The sequence below is a fragment of the Xenopus laevis genome, chromosome 5S, assembly GCF_017654675.1.
Source record: "Xenopus laevis strain J_2021 chromosome 5S, Xenopus_laevis_v10.1, whole genome shotgun sequence".
Lineage (NCBI taxonomy): Eukaryota > Metazoa > Chordata > Amphibia > Anura > Pipidae > Xenopus > Xenopus laevis.
The window spans coordinates 131445319-131469181 of record NC_054380.1 but is presented as its reverse complement, the minus strand read 5'-3'; the positions used below and the strand labels follow the sequence as shown (position 1 = coordinate 131469181).

Below are 23863 nucleotides of genomic sequence, written 5' to 3'. Positions count from 1 at the left end.
GGTACCTAATTTTACCTACAAAAACTGGGAAAACTTATTGACTCGCGTATAAGCCTAGGGTGAGAAATGCAGCAGCTACTGGTAAGTTTCAATAATCATGTCACACCTCCACACACCATGCCTACTTACACATTTAGTACTGAGGCTGCTGTATTAAATATGAAAGGTGGGAGAGTACATGAGTAACAGTTACATTGATAGTATCTGGCATCTGCATGGATCTCATGTTCCCTGGGAAATATTGTGACTGACAGTAACATTCAAACATCATTCATTTTTTAAATAAATTTTTATTTAATTGCAAGCACTTGATCAATCCCAGCAAAAGCATTTATAGCTGAACCAGGGATGGAGAGATACAGAAACTGTAAAGGAGCATGGAAAGGAATAATAACATAAAAAAGTGGGGCAGCAAAGTTAAAGGGGAAAACAATGGGTTAAATGTAAAATGAAGTTAAAGAAGTTGGTGTTGGCCACTCAGAGTCTGTGTGGATTATAGGGGTAATTAAGCCCCACATTCACTGGCAGCCTGCTTCCCCCTCCATATCTCAGACAGGCAAATTCCATCACTGACTGTCTGACTCTGCTACAACAGCACCCCCCCCCCTCCAGATCGTTTGCTCACCAGCAAAGTATGTATCCACTAGAGGAAAATCCAAGCATGTAGCAATAGGCTGCAGGCCTGCAGAGGGAACAGGCAGCGGATCGATCAGCACCCAGGAACCACACCAGCAGTACTCCTTGCCTGAGCTCTTTTTCGCTGACTCTCCCACAATGCGATGGCGCAAGTGAGTGACATCATCAGGGGGCGCACAGTGTACCGAACTGAAGAGCAGCCAGCAGGGACAGCACAGACGCATTTTTAAACAGTTACCAGGTGGAGACAGTAGAGGCAGCAGGGCCCACTAGGTTCAGGAGGCGGCCAATCGCTGTGCTCAATCCGAGCACCGGCAATATAGAAGTAGAAGTAGTGAGCGGTTTATTGGCCGCAGGGATTTTTCCGCAGGCATTTTTCCGGTGGGCCAAGCCGACCCTGCAGCCACACACAGCCGGGCTCAGACCTCTCTCTATGGCGCCCTCCCTGACTCTCTCCTCCTCCGACACCACTAGCAGCAGCACGCCTTGCAGGGAGTGCGCACCGCGGGCACACACTCCCTAGCCTGGGAGTCAGGGGTGGCAGCCAGGCAGCAGTCAGCAAGAGAGGGAAGGCGCAGGCGCAGCCATCAGCACGGAAGAGGTAATTTTTTTTAACTGACCCGCGTATAAGCCGAGGCAGCATTTTTCAGCTTATTTTGGGAGCTGAAAAACTCGGCTTATACGCGAGTATATACGGTAATTTGGAAAAAAAAAATTTCCCATGACAGTATCCCTTTAAGGAAGAAAGACAGCAAATGTTGTGCATGCTGGTTATAGTGTATTTATAGTGCATTTCTCTCTGAAATGGGTCTTTTCAGACATTGTTCAGAAGAACAGTGTACTTTGAATAAAAAATTGGAGAGGGGAAAACATATAAAGAAGTACAGAACATGTTAGGCTGCTCAGCTAAAATGATCTCAAATGCTTTAAAATGGCAAACAAAACCAGAAGAGGTTGAAGAAAATGGAAAAGTATTATTCAAATGAATAGAAGAATAGCCAAAATGGCAAAGACTCAGCCAATGATCAGCTCCAGGATGAGCAAAAAATGTCTAAAGTTACTGGATTACTGTTACAAATAGTAGATGCTTATGTGAAACCAAACTATCAACAAGAAGTCCCAGCAAGTCCCATTGTTGAAAAAAAGACATGCTGTAAAGCTTAAAATTTGTCAAAGAACACATTGACTGGCCTAAAGAGAAATTTTGTGGATTGATAAAAACAGGATTGTTCTTTTTTGGGTGTAGGGGCAGCAGTTTGTCAGACGACCCCCGAACACTGAATTCAAATCTACACTGTGAAGACAGTGAAGCATGGTCGGGCAAGCATGATATGGGGAGGTTTCTCATACTATGGTGTTGGGCCTATTTATCACATACCAGGGATCATGGATCAGTTTCAGTACATCAAAATAATTGAATCGGTCATGTTCCCTCATGCTAAAGAAATGCCCTTGAAATGTGTTCTCAAATGCAAGGAGATATGCTTCCATATATTCCTGTGGGGCCATCTTTTGTACCAAGCAACTTGCATGTATAGCTTTTTCAGAGCCCACACCCAGGTTACCATTGCCACCATCAGAGAGAGACTGTACTACTTGACCAATAAGTACTTTGTCTTCCTATACAGCTTCTTTTGCCTAGAAATTCCTCACTCTGCCACATTCCAGACCAAGATTGACAGTGGCCAGTCCAATCCCAGGACCTTAATCCAATAGAACACTTGTGGGGTGACATCAAAAATGCCGTTTTTGAGACAAAACCAAGAGATGCAGAAGAACTGTGGAATGTAACAGGTGTCAGATGTTAGTCAACTCCATGCAACACAGAGGTGCAGCAGTTCTCAGAAACACTGCTTATACAACTAAATATTAGTTCAGCCATTCAAAGGAAAGCAAAATCTAGAAAGATGTTTCAGTTTATACAGTGAGTTTGTTTGTAAAGAAGAATGCAGACACTTCTATTTTTTGGAATAGCCTAATATGCTTTTCATTTGAAATAGAATGTGCAATGTTCCCAATGCAATTGCAAGTATGGTAATAAAAGCTTTTATAAGAATTTTGAGTTTTATTCAATAAAAAACACACTGCTATTATTCTGAACACAACTGTATATTTTAGTAACCCCAGGTCATTCAAGTGATATATCTTGCTTCAGATACAGGCTTACACAGTAGCTTGCCAATGTCAACATCATTATTTACAGTAACTAGACTGGATGCAGAACATTCCGATCAGGGTTTACCTTAAACATATATGCAGCAAACAAAAAAGTTCTGTATAGATTTACATACGTTTAACTCAACATAAAAAGATCGCAGACAGTGACTAAAGCCCCATTGACTTCTAGCTTGCAAAAGGCATCCCTGGCTAAGGAGGATTAAATACTCGAGTGAGGCTACAACCATACTGTGCTTAAATAACAGATCATTTATAGCAGACATTTACAATGAATAAAATTACAAAAAAAAAAAAGAAGTACAAAATGTACAAAGAAATATCGTGATACTAACTTGCAATGAAATACTGCAGGACATATGGCATAGATTGTTTGAATAAAAAAAATGTGTGTATGTATGTATTTAAAAATAGACTGGGTTTCAGGGAAAAAAATGTTATCTCCTGATGTACCTGATTTTAAACTGGTGCATCTCTGCCATCAAGTGGTCACTAAGAATTTCAACATTGAAAAATTGGCACATTATAACTGGGTAACATCAAGTTCACAACGAGTATGTTTGGTATTAAAAGTATGCTCTGCACACTTCCATATAGTTGCATTCAGAAGTGATCTGCCTTCTGTTCCCAATGGTGCGCTATTGTGGCTATTAACGCACTGCACTGTAAGAAGCTACCATCACCTCTTGACCAGGCAGTAGCTTTAGGGTTCCCTCAATGCCCTGCACCAATCATCACAGCACACTCGCGCCTGAAGAATTGGATGTAGACATCACTTGCCAAACACCAGAAATTATGTCAGGTAGACTATTCGGCACAATAACGTTCAATATATTTCTATTTTTAAGAGGAAGTTCATGCTCAAATAAATTACCTACTATGATGTTATTAATATTTATACTCTGAGACAAACTGCAGTTGTATTGTGTTTTTTAGCTTTTGCCCAGCTAAGACTTAAATAAAAGCACCAAGAAAATCACAAAACCATAGATTTTAATGAGTATCACTTGTTAAACATGTGTATTTAAATTTTTAAAGATCATTCAGTCCAAACAAGAAAATGAAAACAATTGATCATTTGGCTTCTCAAAGACTTAGCAAAGCTCAACAACTTCCTTTAGTATATGATTTAATGAATCAAAACGACTTGTTTGTTACATATGGAAAGCAAGACATATGCGCATTTGGTGCATTGAAACAAAAAAAAAGAGAAAAACTCTCTCCAAACGTGAAATGATTTACCTTAGCCTCAAACTGTCATTCCTAGCAGGCTGATGTAAAGATGTGTAAGGGATGTCTGATTGGCAGAAAAGGTACCTAAACCTACAGATGGAGATGAAGGTCTGATACAAAGGTGGGCATGCACCCTAATTACTAATAAAAGTGGTTCTATTATAAGTGCTGTCTAATAGAAGGATTCTGGGGATGGCAGTTTAGCAATGTAATGATAACTTAAAGGAGAAACAAACCATTAATAAAAAAAAACCCTACCCCCACCCTACATAGACCCCCTCCCTCTTCCCCCCCCAGCCTAGCTGCCCCACCCCCGGGCAAAAGCCCCTAAGTCTTTACTTACCCCTATATGCAGATTCTGTCCAGTGGAGTTAACGGGCACCATCTTCAGCCGATTCGGTAATCTTCGGAATGAGACAGAGTTTTGGTGCATGCACAATTGTCGCGAAGCAGAAAATTGCTCCAACTGCGCATGCACCTCTTCGCTGGTCTCGTTCGGAAGATTAACGAAGAGAAGAAGATGGCTCCCATGAACTCCGCTGGACAGAATCTGCACAAAGGGGTAAGTAAAGACTTAGGGGCATTTGCCCGGGGGGGGGAGCAGCAAGGCTGGGAGGGAGGGGGTCTGTGTAGGGTAGGGGGGTAGGGGTTTTTCTTTATTAACGGTGTGATTCTCCTTTAAAAGGAGAGTGACACATTCATTGAATGCATAGTAAAGTGTATTTCTAGAAGGCACTGCATTGATCTTACAGCAGAAATGCCCATATGCTACCCTGGCCAAATTATATTTACCCCCTCCAGAAAATCAGACCAGGCTTAGTGGAAAAGCAGTTTCTGTCACTTGAGCTTGTGTGGTATGATACTTAAATGGGCTTGAATCCTGCTCACGTTTTTATCCAGCTGAGCTTAAAAAATAAACCAAAGTTTTGCTCCCCACACAAAATAAACATTGCAAACAAAATAGGAATACACTCCAACTATTTCTAAGAGCTACAGAACACTTTTTTCACAAATTACTAGAAATCAGTCGAGTAACCTAGATAAGGAAAATATTTCTTGTTACCTGCAAGAAATACATACAAATAAAATCCACGTATCTAGAATGTACTCGCTGTACAAATGGAAAGCTCGCATAATGCACAAAAAGAACTCTACTTAATACGGTGTATTTTACTTTTAGCATTGCAGCAGATCAAAAGCAAATAACCAAAAAAAAATATAAAAATATCTTTTAATAAAGCACAAATTGGTCTCTAGAAAACTTATTTTGAATACAAAAGTGCTCTTTGTACATTCAAGATGCAGCTAAACCAAAGTTTGGCAATGGAGATGTTCCTTGAGGACAGTGCATGCACTGCAGAAAGCAGATTCCTAAGTTCCTAGAAAAAAAAAAAATTGTCACTTACACACAATATTCTCAAACAAAACTGAACGTAACATAAAGCAAATGGTCATTTCTATATTTGTAGGTGTGCATAATTCAGCATTGATACACAGCAGATACCTATGCAAAAGAAAAAAACAACACAATTTATTTTTACCCCCATTCAAGAAAAATGCATATTTGTTTCGATTTATCATTGGAATAAATAATGAGCTTCTAAATAATTTAACGGGGAGGTTCATTCTTGACATTCAAACTATTTAATTTTGGGTTTTGATTAAGCAGTCAAATTTGTCAAAAGGAATCGAAACATTTGATTTTCCTTATGTTTTTCACTTTTTCCACAGTTTTTTTTCTCATAAATATGCTAGTGATGAAAATTATACTGGGAAAACTATTTTCTTTTAGTGTAAGAAAAATTTATACATCTGCCTCATGTGCTAATGGCACACAAAAGTTGTCTTGCTAGAAACTTCACATTAAAAAATAAAGCACCCTAATTTATTGTACATCAGAAAGAAATAGTGGTCCAAACATTTTGGATTCTATATATGTAGTACTGTATAAATGTGTGTGTGTGTGTATATATATATATATATATATATATATATATATATATATATATATATATATATATATATATATATATATATATATATATATATATATATATATATATATATATATATATATACCGTATATACTCGAGTATAAGCCGAGTTTTTCAGCCCCCAAAATATGCTGAAAAACTCTACCTCGGCTTATACTCGGGTCAAGCGCAAAAACGGTCGCCGGCGCCTAAGAATAGTCGCCGGCGTCCAAGAATAGTCGCCGGCGTCCAAGAATAGTCTCCAAGAATATTCGCCGGCATCCTAAAACGAGACGCCGGCACCTCCAATGGGAGCAGAAACCCTCAATTTTTTGATTGAAACTTACCAGAAGCTGCTGCATTTCTCACCCTAGGCTTATACTCGAGTCAATAAGCTTTCCCAGTTTTTGGAGGTAAAATTAGGTACCTCGGCTTATACCCGGGACGGCTTATACTCGAGTATATACGGTATATATATATACACATATACACACACACACACACACATTTATACAGTACTACTGTACTGGCTACAGGCTACTGTGCTCGTGTTAATAATAACAAAGCTACGGGAAGCAATAAAGAGCCATGAAACAACGATATGACGCCAAATTGTTTTTCAGGCTTCACTTTTATTGTACAGGTATGGGACCTATTATCCAGAATGCTCGGGATCTTCCCACCTTAAGTCTATAGAAAATCATGTAAACATTAAATAAACCCAATAGGCTGGTTTTGCTTCCAATAAGGATTAATTATATCTTAGTTGGGATCAAGTACAAGGTACTGTTTTATTATTACAGAGAAAAAGGAAATAATTTTTTAAAATTGTAATTATTTTATTATAATGGAGTATATTTGAGACGGTCTTTCCGTAATTCAGAACTTTCTGAATAACAGGTTTCTGGATCCCATACCCTGTAATGTTTTTTTTTTTTTTTTTCCTACTCACTGTTTTATTTTCTGTCACATTATACTTTAACATTTATACTTCTACAGTATTACATATACCCAATATTGGATACTGTTAAGTGACCACCCTAAGTCACCTACATTTTATTTTACTCAAATCAGGATATAACAGTGCCTCATTATTGAATCTCAATGACATTATGCCTTACTTTTCTTACTTAAATGAGAAACCTCTTTCTTTGAGCCTACAGTCCTTGCTACTATCATATCACGATACACCCATCATGTCTGACGTTTAGCATTATTTACTTAACATATTAGATCTGCTGAGTGTGCACTGTCTTGTCCTGTCCTGTCCCTGCACTGACCTGTCTTGCAGGAGTTGCATATTTTTGCACTTGCGCTTTTTGTCTGTTGTCCGGTACTTCTATGTTGTGTGTAGCATCATGGTCCTAGAGATTTCACTGTGTACTGTACAAACGTGTATGGATGAAATGAAAATAAACTCACTCTAGACTTGACTCTGGACTACAGGCTTGAGGTATAGCTTTAAATGTTACACTTAAAAGAGAACCAAACCCTTGCTAATTAAAAACCCTACCCCCCTACCCTACATAGAGCCCTCCTTGCTCCACCCCCCCAGCCTAGGTGGTACCTTTGGTAAATGCCCCTAACTCTTTACTTACCCCTCGGTGCAGGTTCAGGGCATTGGAGTTCATGGGCGCTATCTTCTTCTCTTCGGTATTCTTCAGGTCTTCTTCCAGTGCTTTGGCAATTTCTGTGACTTTCGGCGTATGCGCAGTTGCCGCGAAACAGAAGATTGCTCCAAGTGCGCCGTTACGCCGCTCTCTTCCCAAAGATTATAGAAGAGAAGATGGTGCCCGTGAACTCTGATGCGAAAGCAGACCCCACATAAGTACTGTGTTTATCAACTTGTTTGTGGATACACAGAGTTTTTCTTAAATAATATGAGGTTTAGGTCTCCTTTAAAATTGTTTGGTGCAAAATTCATATTTATAAATATTTGAATACTTACTGAAGATATTCACCATACCAAACAGATTTATTAAAAGGTATGGATATTTTTAGCTAATTTCTCTAAAGTTCAATAATTTGGTAAGCGTTTTATGGAGCACTGTTTTAATATCCATTGATAAATATGCCTCTTTATGGAAAAATATCAAATATTCTACAGAGTAGAAACCTTTTATGAAATGTAGAAATAGTGCATAAATGGTACTTACAGTTTTTAAGTGTGGTCTAAGAAGGCTTCCTGCTTTTGTTGAGGCAATTGGAATTCTTTGCTGTTCTTTTGTGCACATGAACTTAATGTAACACTACAATTGTAGTCTTGATGCTCGTCATTTAAATTCTGTAAATACAGGTTAACTGTTGTGTTAGATTTTAGGAGCCCATTAGGCATATTTCCTGAATCAGACTTCAATGTTGTCCCTGTTTCTGTGAACTCCGCAAATCCCATAGAAACAAGACATTTAGATAAACTTCCTTGGCCATAAATATTCACTTCCAATTTGCTACTGGATTTATTTTTAGCACACTGAAAAAACAATGAGAAATGTTCCTTTACAAAGTCAGTGAAGAAGGTTATTGCATCTTTAGACCACTTCGATCCAGCACAGGGTTTGACTCCATGTAACATACAGCGATAGGTTAAAGATGGCAAACAGGCAAGACTTTCGGGAATACATTTTAACTTGGCTACATCTGAAAATGGAATATTTTTAAACACGCCATAATCTACAAGATTAAGCAGGATTGAATTATTTTCTATTTTTATAATTTTTGATCTACACCATGTGTTGCCAGCAAAGCACTTCAATAGGCAAGCTACACCAGGCTTCAATAAATCACAAGGTAAAGGCAAAATATAATCTGAGATTTTATGGAGCAGTATTAGTAATTTACTCATTAAATCCACAGAATCCTCTAACTGAAAATAGAAATCAGAAGGCTCATAAACTGCTGTTACAAAGCCACTGTATGTAATGCCACGTTCCAGAGTGGTTTCAGGAATATAAAACACACCAGAAGAAGAACTTGGTACGTGATTCTTTTCAGTGTTTTCAGCTTGGCTTTTTGTGGCATTAAAATACTCCATCAACAGTGACCCATTTACTAGCACCTCTACTTTCCATGTTTGACAGGCTTTCAAGAATTTTAGAAACAAGATTTGTACATCCTTTTCCATGAGTGATGATAATACTTTTTGGAACTGTGACTCAATCTTCTCATTCCATGCCCATCGACAAGCAATTGCTTGCTTTGGAATCTGTAACAACTTGCTTGATAGCACTTTAGCATTATGCATATTTATTACCTCATGTGCACCATGGTCAACATAGAAGACCAACATCTTCAATGTTTTTGGAAAGATATCCTGTACTGATGCACGCAACCACATATTCATTTTTTCAGATTTTGCCAAACACATAATTCCCTTAGTAATGTTTTTGACTGCTAGACTGTTATTAGTCTTCTTGACAGCATCAGCAATTAAAGTCATTAAGTTAGATTCCAGTGAACATCCACCTAAATTAACAAAGAATCTCCCACAGTCTGCAAAGTAAATATTTTTCACTTTTTCAATCTGACCAGGTTTCAAGTACTGATCTTGGATTTCTCTGGTCTCATTTTCATTAGTAATTTTATTTTTTGCCTCACCAATTATAATGCACAATTCAGGAATATGGTTTTGCACATCAATTAACTTTGAACTCGAAGGATGTGTTGGAAAATGTTTAATTAGATCATCTGCTACCAATTCATTGCTACATATTAGACTGACTTTCCAATGCATTCCATTCTTTTCTAAAAATGTACAATAAAGCGATTTTCCATTAACTTTTTGAGAAAAGTAAGAGATTACTTCTTGACTCCATTCCTTACTAGATGTTAATGCTTCAATACCACTAAGAGAAGCAGAGATACTTAATTTTGGAACAGATAAAAATGTATCTGGAAGCAAAAATAAGGAAGACAAATTTGCAGTGTTACCATAATCAATAAATGCCACTTCAAAAGATTTATCTTGTCTAACTTCTAGAATTTCGGCTCTGTAAAAAGAAAGGTCATCTGGATATTCAGCAGCTACTAGCATGCCCTTTTTACAATCTGTGGCAGAAAGAGCTTGAAACGACATTTGTTGTTTATTAAGTTGTTCTGCAAGATGAACTATTGCGTTTTCATTTTTTGAGAGTTGTATGTAAAAGCTCGAAGGACTGTTTATGTGGGAAATGTATCCAACAGCTTTAGACAACGGCTCAATAGGACAAGTTGGTAGATCACTACAATTAAAACAGTTTCCATGTATTGTTAATACATTATTCAATAAAGTCAAAGCAACTTTATCTTTTTGGTGTACTGGATTTTGTGCAGTATTATGTTGTATTTGGTTCACTGATAAGTTCTCAAAAACCAATCTGGCAGTAGGTATTTCATCTATTTGTGATAGGGTTTCTCTTTTTAGCTCTTGTGAAGTCATTTGTTCTGTTTGTTTTTTTGATGTACCTTCTTCTATTGTGTGATTTCTCCCATTTCCTAATTGTGGAGAAAGCACCTTAGTATTCCCAGAAGGAGGGTAGCCTAGAAGTTCTTTAACCTTCTGATTTATTTGAAGTTTTTCTTTGTACAGCTTTACAACAAGTTGGTTGTCACAGTCTCTGTCCGATACAACAGCATTCAACGGCTTGCCCAAACAATTTTCATCTAACCATTGTTTTACTTCTTCTGTGAGAACAGCATTTTTTAAACCAGCAAGATAAAACTGGATAGCTTGCATCGGTTCACGCAAAAGATCTACAGCTGTGTCTGGTATGGGTAGCAGGTCCTTTTTTGTTACCATCTGACTGTTTCCAAAATCCACAAAAAATGCAGAGAACAACGAGGAAGACTCTATAGGGTGTGCCAATGCTCTGTAGAAGTTGCCATCTTCATAATACTTTACAATGCACAGTTTGTTTTCTCTTGTACAATCTGTTTGTATATTTTGTTCACCAATTTCTGAAACTTTTTTCATTAGTGCTTCAATTGCTTCAGTATTTCTTGCAAGTTGACAATAAAACTTGCCAGTTCTGTAAATGTGTGTAATATACACCAGTTCTAAACTTCCAACTCTAATGTTGAAGTCAGAGTAACAAAAGCTACATAGAGTAATGAATGGAACTGAGGAATGTGATAAAGTGGCATGTCCTTTTTCAAGCAGAAACTGGCTTCTCGTAAAACGAGTTTCCAAACTGACAGCATTAAAAAGGTTTGTAGAACCGATGCTAAACAGGGCATGGACTGTGCACTTCAAATTCTCAGTGACAGAAGAATTGACAAAGTCTATAAAATCTCTACATGCCTCAGATGTCAACCTAAGATGAGGCTTTACAGGAGTAATAAAGCTGTTCAGACAACAACGAAATGCCTGACCCTTTAAAGTTATAAATTGGGGCTTTATTTCTCGAAGATCTGAAATGAAAGCTCTTTTAGTATATCCATAGTCCACTAAAATCACATCCACTTCCTTTTCTGCAACATTGTGCACCGCTGCTCTATAAAATGTTCCAGTGCTCGCACACTTGACAATGCAAGCTTTTTGCCCATGTTTGTAGATGTCATTACAACGCGAATAATAACTCTGAATGTCTTTCATTAAATGTTCTAATTCTGAAGTTTGTGTGAGCAGCTGGCACCAGAAATCTTTTGGGGAGTTCACATGAGAACATTTGACATCCACCACAGATCCTGGATTAAATAAATATTCTTTAAAAGTAATAGGCAAAATTTCAGTTTGGGGGGACTGGTAAGAAATTGATGAAAATTTGGATTTTTCATCCTGCTTAAGGTAATTTCTTGAGACATGCTTTGCTATGGTTACTTTAGTTTCATTTTGTTTAAAAACTTTTAAATTTTGACTTTTTCCTGTTGGGCAACTCTTTGTAACCACAGGACTTGGATTTAAGTTTACTTTCCAATATTCTGCATATCCAGCCTCTACCATCATTGTAACAATATTTGAGTTTTCAGAGTTTTCCAGATATTGCACGTCAACAAAGTATTTGTGTTTCTGCTTTGCAAGAACATGAAAAAGAAGAGCTTTACCAGAAAGTTTTTGTTTGAAAAAATCATTGGCATGCATTACCCACACATCTTGCAGAGGATAAACATAAGCCAAAGAGCAGCACATAGCCAAAGCCGGCAAAACTTCAAATTCCGGCAGTAAAATTTTAACATCATAAAAAGGAACTGTCTCTGTATTTCCAGAATCTAAAAAGTAGACGGCAAATTTTAAGTCAAGAACATCAGTGACAACAGCTCTATAATAATGTCTGTCCTTATTGTATAGTGCACAGCAAAGGTCCCCTGGTTTAGGATCTTTAATAACTCTTTCAGTTCGTCCACATGGATTATAGATTTTTGCAATTTTTTCCATCATGACTGAAAACTCGTTCTGTAATTCATCAGTTCTTATACAGAAATTGGATGGATTTAACACATACTCAACATGACCTACATAGACTGAATCTACATTCATTTGAATGGTTTTATATTTAAATATTGTCTCAGTTGTGGCTTTGTCAGGTACACAAAAAGTGCTTGGTTTTTCTGGCAATGTAAAACTGCAGAGGTTTCTGTAACAACTGGGTGAAAATACTGGAACACTTTGATTTGTTAGATGGCAGTTTTCATTAAGTTCATAATCTTTCGTTTGCAATGTTATATGAAACAGGCGCTCTTCGTTACCAAATTGTTCAAATGTAGCAATAACAGTATTTCCTAACAAGAACTGCTTGAAGGGTGTCAACTGAATATTTGTTGCATAATCTGCATGGTCAGTCATACGTTTTAAAGAGCAAGGAATAGCCATCATGGGTAAAGTAAGGAACTCTGGTTTTAACTTTTGAACAAAGGAAGAAGATATTGTTTCTCTACACCCGATATCTATAAACCAGATTTGTACTTTATCACCAGAAAGAAAAGTTTCTATTATGCCTCTATGCCACAGACCATCTTTTCTTTTAGCAGCACAAAGAACTCCAAAATGGTCCAGTATGGATTTTTTTTGAATCGTAATGGTCTCATAATGAGAAAACATCAAAGTAGTCAAATTATTTAGCTCTTCTTCCCATGACAATAAATGACAATAGAACCTACTGTAGCTTACAGCAGCTGATATTTTAATTTTTTCAGTTGTTCCTACTACTATATCTGGTCGAAGATGATCCAGAATCTTTTGAGAAATGTGAAGATCATCATGTAGACTTTGAGAAGAACTCGAATACAAGGTCTTTTGCTGTAACAAGTCTGGCAATTGTTTGCATTGGTAATTTAAGGGACATTTGTGTAAAACCTCAGCAAGAAGACAGAATGTCGTAGAATCAATGTACCTTGCCAGGTTTAACTCCACAGCACTAATGACAATGGTTGGCACTTCAACAATTGTAACCTGACCCGGCAAGACTGCTTGGTCATGTCCTTCCACCTGAAGTCCTACCAATGATGAGAAATAGTTTACTGCTTTTGGGGTCCACTTTTCCTTCACAGGAAGTATACCAGAAAAAATTCCATTCACTGCTCTTGGACCGAGTGAAAAAAGTTCCTTAGAAGCTGATGCTATTTGAGTGGAATCCACATTTACTGTATTTCCGTGATCTATCAAAAATACTTCATATTTTTCATTTATTTTATTCAAAACTTTTCCTCTTTGCCACACTCCAAATGCTTTGTCTTGTACTAAACAGAATTCCCAATTACCAATGTCACCTTGCACTTTTGGGACAAGTTGGATTTCATTTTGCAAGACATGGTAATCAAATTCATTTCCCGAGTTGTATTTTCCTTGAAATTTGATGATTACATTATCAGGGTGACAAGCCACTGCCACAATCTTTAAATTCCCATTTGGTAAAGATTTTGCTGAACGTTCAATATCCATTTTTGCTGCAAAGAAGAATTAAAAGATTTACTACAAAGAAATAATTTTAGAAGTTATTGTTTCAATGAACAGTTTTAATTACAACTATTAACATCAAAAAATGAAATTAAAAAGGAATTCACCAGAATAATGAAAATAATTAAATTTTATAGGCAAAGGTAAATCAGAAACACAAAACAAAATTGCATGGGATTTTTTTTACTGGGTGAAAAGTGTACATAGAAAAAATAAAAAAAAGACACTCCTTTGAGATTTTTTTTTTATTCATATTTTTCCATTATTATTATTATTATTATTATTATTATTAACAGGGTTGGCCTGAATCCAAATTTGCACCGATAAAAAGTTGTGCTTTACTTAGACAGAGTGATCTGTTTAATATTTATAAAGTGACATGTTTGTGTAGTGCTAAGGACTTATACACAGAGTTAGTACTACAAAGAACAGCCAATGGTTGAGGCAGTGGACACATTGGTAGTCTATGAAAAACGTGGTCTAGTGAGTAGGACTGGGTTAGTAAGGATTGCTTACAGCAGGAGATTGCATTGGACAGTATTTGATGGCTTTTTTGTTGGACCATAACTTGTGAGGGTGAAAATAGCACCTTTTTGCCCTATGGTTTTTGATGCTTGGATTTACATGTACTGTACAACATTTATTTTCTCCTTTTGTTTCTAAGGTCACATTGATAGGGAGGCATCAGCTGTTATTAAGAGGTACAGTAGAACAAGAAGTGTTTCTTTGAGTACCCATCTAAAACTGCTTCTGTACTCCGTTTGTTAACACTGACCACTACATTGTTACATGTTAGGGGTTGCACACTGTTAACCTTCCCTCACCTTTCTATTGTGCTCTCCTGTTGTTGAAACAGGGCCAGATTTCCCTCAGTGGCGCCCAAAGGCCCTCATGGTCTGATCGCCAGCCCGTCCTCTTCCGAGTGCATCTCACCCCCCCACCGCAATTGAGCAAACACGCCATATAGCTGGGGAACTGTGCATTCCCAATGCACATTAGGATGAGCTGCCGCTAAAATTTTGCCGCCCTAGGCCCGGGCCTTTGTGGCCTCACCACAAATACGGGCCTGGTTGAAATGTCTTAAGGGTTAGTTCACACGAGGAGATTCGGGGAGAATCACCTTGTCTTCTGGGCGACAATCTCCCCGAACTGCCTCCTCATGTCTTCCCATTCGCTATAATGACAAGTCGCCTGCGCTAAAACACACGTGGCATGCCGTTTTACGAAGTCGCCCGAAGTTTCCAGTTTGGCGACAATCTCCCCAAACTGCCTCCTCGTGTCTTCCCATCCGCTAATGACAAGTAAGTCTGGGGAGATTGTCGCCCAGAAGACGAGGCGATAAGTCGCCAGGCGACAAAATCTCCCCGAATCTCCTCGTGTGAACTAAAAGTAAAAAGTGTTTAAAGAAAAGATTTCCACTTGCTGGGAGTGCTGCACGTTGGACTTTGGTTTTGTGTTAGCACTGAGTATATTCTTATGTTTGTCGTACCAAAAATGTATGCTTTACTACTATTGAAGAATTAAAAGATACATAAACCCTAAAACAATTTCATGTAAAAATGGAACATACAATATACAAGAATTATTTTTTTGTTTCCAAGATAATAGGCATTTGGGTTATTTCTGTAATTTGGATCACCATACCTTAAGTCTGCTATTAATCATTTGAACATTAAATAAACCCAACAGGATTAATTTGCCACCATGCAGCTTAGTTACCATCAAGTACAAGGTACTGTACTATTATTACAGAGTACTAAGGAATCATTTCTACAAACCAATTATTTGCTTAAAGGAACACTATACCCCCAAAATTAATACTTAAGCAACAGATACGTTGATATCATCTGAAAGCGCCTATTAAAGAATCTTACCAAACTGGACTATATTTTTAAGTAAATATTGACTTTTTATATCTTTTCCCTTGAGCCCCCATTTTATGATGCTCTGTGTGTATAAGGTGGAGTTAATCATTCCCTTTGAACACAGACGGTAGTGACATTGTAAAACAATATTAGATATTTTTAAAGAGACCTACATTTTTTGTGGGTAGTTTACCTTTAAAATTAACTCTATGGGAGATGGCCTTCCTGTATTAAGAGATATCTGGATAATAGATCCCATACCAGTACTATTATGAATTTCTTCACAACAGTGCCACCTGCTGGTCACTCTACTATTAGGAAAAAAACAATAACTGAGAAATGAAAAGCATTGTGATGTTGCTTTGATTAATACTAACTAGAAAAACCTCAAATGACTCAGCATCACAAAAGTTTCCAATTCTGTGTTTTCTGATTGTAAACAGTCGGAAAATGTAGGTGAAGCTGATGTTGATAAATTCACTACATTACCTTTTTTATGTAATATCTTGGGGGGTAGGGGAAAAAATATTATCAATTGCAAAAGTCCTTAGGAGATTGCTCTGAGCAATTCTGCATTAGCTTGTAGAATGAATCCTTTAAAGCCAGGTGAGAAGTTGCAACAGGGTTTTAAAGGAACAGTATAAAAATACAATTTGGGTAAACAGGCTGTACAAAATAACAAATGTTTCTAATATAGTTAGTTAGCCAAAAATTTCATGTATAAAGGCTGGAGTGACTGGATGTGTAACATAATAGCCAGAACACTACTTCCTGTTTTGTAGCTCTCTAACTCTGAGTTAGTCAACGTCGGCGACTTGAAGGGGGGCCACATGGGACATAACTGTTGAGTGAGTTTGCAACTGATCCTCAGCATTCAGCTCAGTGGAAATCAAGAGAGCTGAAAAGCAGGAAGTAGTGTTCTGGCTATTATTTTACACATCCAGTCACTCCAGACTTTATACATTACATTTTTGGCTAACTAACTATATTAGAAACATTTTTTATTTTGCACATTTTTTAAACTGAACAATTAATTTAATCCTTTTAATTCATTTGTGATAGTAAAATGCTTGGGTACTATTAAAAATATAAATATAATAAAATATAAAAGAAAAACACTAAAATGGGCTTTATTACAACCTATTATTGGGAATTCAGATTATAAATATGTATTAGTAAATATAATTGCTATTAAAAAAATGATGTTCCTTTCTCTAACTTTTGAAACAGTGAAGCAGAATCCAACTCTCCCCTAGCCATGGTGGCCATACATGAGACGACAGTGTGAGAAGTCACACACAAAGTCTGCCTTTCTGTTGTTCCAAACATTATGGTAAATAGCCCAAACTAGTGGAACAGGTTTTACCAGGCACTTGGACTCCACTGAATCCAAATCCTACTATTGCAGACTCCCAAGCCAAATTTGGATTCGGTGTGTCCCTAGTATAAAACATTTACAATTTGTATTTTTCAGCCTTGGAATGTTACCTGCTATCTAGTTGCTTCGGCTTGTTTGCAACAAGGCAGCCATTTGGAAGCGAGAATAGAAGATCAATAGGAGATTCTGAAAGGAAAGATTAAAACATAATTCTAACAGTAAACCATGTGACCATGACCATGATACCATATAAAATAGCTTATTATTTCTTAGTTGCAGGGTGGAAATAGGCAGAATGGGAATGCTAATAATCCAAAAACCAATTGAAAATGAATATTGAAGACCAACTGAAAACTGTTTAAAGTAGTTTGCTCTGCAACAAACAGTTAATTTAAAAGTGAATTCCCCTTTAAAAATATAATGCCCAACCTGTACCACTGGATTTTTTCAGGCAAGATTTTGCCAGTAAAGAGAGATCTTTATTGAAAAAAAAAAATGTCACCTTCTTGAGTAAGATAGCTACTGTGCATCTTGGGAGTGAGAGGCACCAAAAGAAAGGATAATGGCCATGCACACATAGGGACATGCTCCCAAATGAGCTTTAGTGATAGCCAACCACAACTGGAAAAGAATACATGTAGTGACACTGCCCGAGAAAATCAAAAGCTTTATTATACAGCAGTGGCAGGCAATGTAGCCTTTAATATGGAACCCTTTCATTAGGGGTCTATAGGTCCAGAAGTATCTTTCTGGCCTTCAAAAGAGAAGGAAAATAATAATAATGGCCAGGGAGGTGCCAAAATATTAGGGACTCTCCAGTGATTATAACTGCTTACCCGAGAATGCGGGACAGTGGTCCTGTTCTCTGAAAACTGCACCAGTGTATGACCACCACGTTGCAATTTTTTTTCCCATTTCCTCTCTTTGGTCCTGATCCAGGTGTACATGCACAGAAGTGAGCAAAAAGCAGAACTTAAAAGCAAAAAAAGCCACATTTTTAACCCTTCTTCACATGCACACCCAGGTGGAGGAGAAGAGAGAAAAAGCATTGTGGTGCTCCTACAGAAGAAAACCCAGACTGGTGTTATTTTCAGTGAACAGGAGTAGCACCCCCAGAGTCTTGGATACTTGATTTCTAATATCTGGCAGCTCCCAGTGATTATCTTCTCCTTTTGTTTTCCTTTAATGTTTCTAGGTAGAGCATTTTGTGTGGTTCCCAAAACGTATTTACTTTGGTTCCATTATTGGTCTGTTTACATAGTTAAGTTGTGTTTGAAAACTCTTGCACTTCCTTAGAGCTCTTGCCCGTAAGTACAGGTATGGGACCTCTTATCCAGAATGCTTGGGACCTGGGGTTTTCCAGATAACAGATCTTTCCATAATTTGGATCTTAAGTCTACTAGAAAAGCATGTTAACATTAAATAACCCCAATAAACTGGCTCTGTTTCCAATAAGGATTAATTACATCTTAGTTTGGTTCAATTACAAGTTGCTGTTTAATTATTACAGAGAAAAAGGGAATCATTTTAAAAAATGTGGATTACTTGGATAAAATGGAGTCTATGGGAGACTGCCTTTCCGCAATTTGAAGCTTTCTGGATGACGGATCCCATACTTGTACAGCACTGAAGGCAAGGGTTGAGCCTATGCTGTTATTTCTTACTACATCATTGTTGTTCTTACAAGCCTAGATGCCAACTCTCGGAGTGCTAAACTTTTTTTTTGAATAGTTTATCTGCCCCCTTAGCTGTGAGTTTATACTACAGTGGTTCCAAAGGTTTCAGATTTACAAGAAACAGCATTGACAATATTATAATTTAAAGGGGTTGTTCACCTTTTGATTAACTGTTACTATTAGAGAGTGATATTCTGAAACAATTTGCATTTGGTTTTCATTTTTTATTATTTGTGGTTTTTATTCAGCAGCTCTCCGGTTTCGAACATTTGCTTTTAGATGGGGTCAGTGACCCCACATTTGGAAACTGGAAAGAGTCAGAAGAAGAAGGCAAATAACCCTAGAAAAGAAAAAATCAAGACCAACTGAAAAGTTGCTTAGAATAGGCCATTCAATTACAGATCATTTTTATCAGTGCTCCCAAATATTTCAAAATGTCACTCTCTCCCCAAGGCCAACACTACTAATATTTTGCAGAGCAGTCTAAAACACCACCTTCTAATATTTTGCAGAGCAGTCTAAAACACCACCTGTATGTATATTAAGTGGCATATTAAAGAATCTTACCAAACTGGAATATATAAGTAAATATTGCCCTTTTACATCTCTTGCCTAGAACCACCATTTAGTGATGGTCTGTGTGCTGCCTCAGAGATCACCTGAACAGAAATACTGCAGCTCTAACTGTAACAGGAAGAAGTGTGGAAGCAAAAGACACAACTCTGTCTGTTAATTGGCTCATGTGACCTAACAAGTATATTTTGTTTGGTATGTCTGTGTGCACCGTGAATCGTAGGATCCCAGGGGGTGGCCCTTATTTTTTAAAATTACAATTTTCTATTTATGATTACCCAATGGCACATACTACTAAAAAAGTATATTATTATGAAAATGGTTTATTTACATGAAGCCGGGTTTTACATATGAGCTGTTTTATGTAATATGTTTATTTTTAGAGAGACCTACATTGTTTGGGGGTTATAGTTTTCCTTTAAGCATTAAGGAGAAAGGAAGGACCAGAGCCGGTTCAGCCTTTAAGTGGGCCCTAGGCAGAGCCAATCTGGATCACAACCCCCCCACACACACACATGCATGAGCGCAATGACAAACAAGGGGGCAGGGAGGGGTGTTATAAAATAATAGATATCAAAAAAAACCTCACTCACAGGAATTTTAAGAGCAAAAACATGTCTGTTTATTTTGACGTTACAGCTCTTAACTCAAGTCTTCAGGACGGCTTGAGTTAAGAGCCAAAACGTTCAAATAAACAAACATTGTTTTGCACTTAAAAGTCCTGTGAGTGCGGTTTCATTAATGTTTTTGATATCTTTATATTGTATGCCCCAATAAACAAATCTAACACATACAGGCATTTCCTTTTTACTGACTTATGTGCATTATTTTTATGTGTTACTTGCACTTCTATGCTGTGTCGGTCTCTTTACATATTTTTATCAGCATCATAGTAGATTTGTACTCATCAGGCCAAATCATATGTAGATACCTGACTGTACAGCATCTGGGTCATATATGTCCAGCTGGGTTGAGGTCGGGGCTCTGTGCAGGACAATCAAGTTCCAATTCTGGCCCCTGATGGGATTTTGTGCTGAAACAATTAAAAAAAAAAAAAAATTAAAAAAAATAGTAGGACTACACGGACGTTTTTTTGTTGCAATCCGACATGCTGCGACAAAGCGCATGCAACGGGAATAAGGTAAGTGAATGCATTGTTGCATGGTGTTGCAGCATTGAGCTGACGTGACACGACTGTCGGATGCATACCCAGCGTGCAGCGTCTGCCTCCAACAGTGGGGTCACATCAGATCAACGCTGCAACACCATGCGACAATGCATTCACTTACCTTATTTCCGTTGCATTTGATTTGCCGCAGGCTTTTGTCGCAGCGCGTCGGATTGTGCCGTAATCATCCGTGTAGTCCTACCCTAAAGATGATGGCACAGCATTTGTTTCCTCTGCAAAGGGCAAACATAGGCCAAAACCAGTTCTACCTGTATGCATTGCTGGGGGAATTCCATCTGTTAATGCATGTGAATGCATTTTAAGGGCTTTTTGTAGGAATTTGACAGATAGATTCGGCCTCTCAATGGGCACACGTAGGGGTTGGCCAATACCTAACTTTAGCCAATACCTGCCCTTTTGTACAAAATTAATAGTGTGCCATAAAGTAGAAGGTCAAGAATATCATTGTACAGGTATGGGACCTGTTATCTAGAATGCTCGGGGACCTGGGGTTTTCCGAATAACGGATCTTTCCGTAATATGGGTCTTCATGCCATAAGTCTACTAGAAATTAATTTGAACATTAAATAAACCCAATAGGCTGGTTTTGCTTCCAATAAGGATTAATTATATCTTAGTTGGGATCAAGTACAAGATACTGTTTTATTATTACACAGAAAAAGGAAATCATTTTTAAAAATTTGGATTATTTGGATAAAATGGAGTCTATGGGAGACAGCCATTCCGTAATTCGGAGCTTTCTGGATATTGGGTTTCCGAATAAGGGATCCTATACCTGTATTATGTAGTGACAGGTATTCAATAAATGCAGAAAAGGCAGAGACCAAACGGGTTTAAATGGGGGGGGGGGGGTTTAGTTACTTGATACACCAGACTGGTGTTAAAGGGGTTGTTCACCTTTAAATTACCTTTTAATGTTATGTAGAGAGTGATATTCTGAGACAAATTGCAATTGGTTTTGACTTTTTATTATTTGTGGTTTTTGAGTTATTTGGCTTTTTATTCAGCAGCTCTCCAGTTTTGCACATTTCAGCCGTCAGGTTGCTAGAGTCTAAATTACCCTAGCTACCATGTATTCATTTGAATCAGTGACTGGAATATGAATAGGAGAGGCCTGAATAGACAGATGAGTAGAAAAAAAAGCAGCAATAATTATAAAGGTGTAGCTTTCCAGAACATTTGTTTTTAGATGGGGTCAGAGACCCCGATTTAAAAGCTGGGACAAATCAGAAAAAGAAGGCCAATATTTAAAAAAACTATAAAAAAATAAATAATGAAAAGTGGCTTAGAACTGCCCATTCTATAATATACTAAAAGTTAACTTATAGGTGAACATCCCCTTTACTGTTAGCTGAACCCCGTAATAATACCGTGCTGCAGGTTTTAGTGAAAAGTCGTGAGGTTATCAGGTAAGAGATTATAATCACTGAGGGGGTTAAAGGAGAACTAAACTCTAAAAATGAATGTGGCTAAAAATGGCATATTTTATATAATGAACTTATTGCACGAGGCTAAAGTTTCAGCTTGTCAATAGCAGCAATGATCCAGGACTTCAAACTTGTCACAGGGGGTCACCATCTTGGAAAGTGTCTGTGACACTCACATGCTCAGTGGGCTCTGATTGGCTGTTGAGAAGCTAAGCTTAGGGCTCGTCACTAATTATCCAGCAGAAAATGAGCTTCCCTGGCTGTAATATAAGCTGATGCTACAGGTTTGCTGATTATTAAATTCTGATGCTAATTGCACTGGTTTCTGTGCTGCCATGTAGTAATTATGTGTATTAATTACTAATCAGCCTTATATTGTGACATTTCTATTCTATGTGTACTGTATATTGTGAGTGGGTCCCTAAGCTCAGTAAGTGACAGCAGCACAGAGCAGGTGCAGTGAATCAGCAGAAAAGAAGATGGGGAGCTACTGGGGCATCTTTGGAGACACAGATCTTTACTGTTAAAGGGCTGTGGTTGCCTTGGGCTGGTACAGAAGCACAAAACATCCTGGCATCCTTTGCTGTCTTCTTACACCAGGGGGAAGTTTAGCCCTATAATTATCGCCCCGCTCCTATTTATTTCCAGTGTGCCTTTCAAACACCTTCCTGGTTGCTAGGGAAAGACGCTAGCAACCAAGTAGCTGAAATCCCAAAATGGTATTGAGGAGTCAGGAGACAACCATGCTTATCTGTGGGAGGATGATATTGATGTAACTGTATATGTCTGTTCTACACATCAGATATTGCACCGTTACTAATGAAAAGGTTGTTACTTTCCCCATTAAAGGATAAATAAAGCTCTACTTGAATCTCGGGGTCCCTGCACAAATGGAACATCAACCCAAGAACAACTCTGCTCTCTCTCTTCTACATGAACACAAAAAGAAGCAAAGGAAAGCCATACAGTCGCTCTTTATAAAGAGACAGGAGCAAGGGCTGAATGCACCATAACATTCTATTGGTTGCTCCCCATTACCCAAGTTGGGCTCCTCTAGAAACCTTCCCCCGGGTGTAAGAAGACAGCAAAGGATGCCGGGAGTTTCAGGATCCAGTTTTGTTGTTTATGGGGCTACAGCTTAACAGTTACAACCATTGCTCACCCACTGTCTTGTCACCAGCGAGCAACCACCTTGCAACGCACAACCCTCCGACCCTAACGCGCCGCCGTATATAGCCCTACGTCACATGAGGCTTTCCTATTGACTCCAGCGCTCCAACGCGCCGGCGCCGCCGTACTCGGCCCACGTGACTGGATGTAGCCAAACACCGCGAGAGTTTATTTGTTGACGTGACTTTGTGGCGAATCGATTAACTCTTGGATTAGTTAGTTGGATTCCCTGTCAGTTTAAGGAAAACAAGTAGAGCTGACAGTACAGTTATTCAACTCCACTCTGCCGCACAGATTAGAGATTAATCTTCTGTCTCTAAAACAATTAGCCAACACTTAGTACTAATTAGTTGTGAATAAATGTGTTAAATAGCCAAACTGCAACTAGTGTTGTGTTGTTATATTAATATGGTGTTATAACCCCTCAGTGACTTCTAATATCCTTATCATTTACAGTAGGGGGTACATTATCCCTTATAATACATGAGTTACCTCCCAACATTTTGGAAGTAAAAAGAGGGACAAAAAATTTTTCCCACACCTAGCGCAGCAATTTTTTGACCACACCCCTTTCTATAGCCACACCCCCTAATTACCATGCTTGTTTTCCAAAATTTGGCAGGTTATAAAAGTTTGAAAATATTTCTCCTTATCTAAACTGTGTTTTTGTGTCTCAAAATTGTTACAAAGTATCTTATTTG

General features: G+C 38.0%; 1 protein-coding gene across 2 annotated transcripts; it reads right to left on the bottom strand.

Annotated features, from left to right (window-relative positions):
- Nucleotides 1-4474: 4474 nt before the first annotated feature.
- tdrd15.S (tudor domain containing 15 S homeolog) lies at nt 4475-23422 on the bottom strand. Of its 2 annotated transcripts, none has more exons than XM_018265965.2 (5): nt 23155-23421; nt 20308-20409; nt 17238-17313; nt 8174-13874; nt 4475-5423 (listed from the first exon to the last, which is right to left on the bottom strand). In XM_018265965.2, the coding sequence occupies exon 4, from the start codon at nt 13867-13869 to the stop codon at nt 8179-8181; it is 5691 nt and encodes a 1896-aa protein (XP_018121454.1). In that variant the 5' UTR covers nt 13870-13874; nt 17238-17313; nt 20308-20409; nt 23155-23421; the 3' UTR covers nt 4475-5423; nt 8174-8178. The 2 variants fall into 2 exon arrangements, with proteins under 2 accessions (XP_018121454.1, XP_018121455.1); XM_018265966.2 differs by lacking the exon at nt 4475-5423 and adding an exon at nt 7694-7819 and having other exon boundaries at nt 23155-23422.
- Nucleotides 23423-23863: the final 441 nt, after the last annotated feature.

Excerpts from the sequence above, each read along its gene's own strand:
- tdrd15.S (XM_018265966.2), bottom strand. The coding sequence starts at position 13,869 with ATGGATATTGAACGTTCAGCAAAATCTTTACCAAATGGGAATTTAAAG.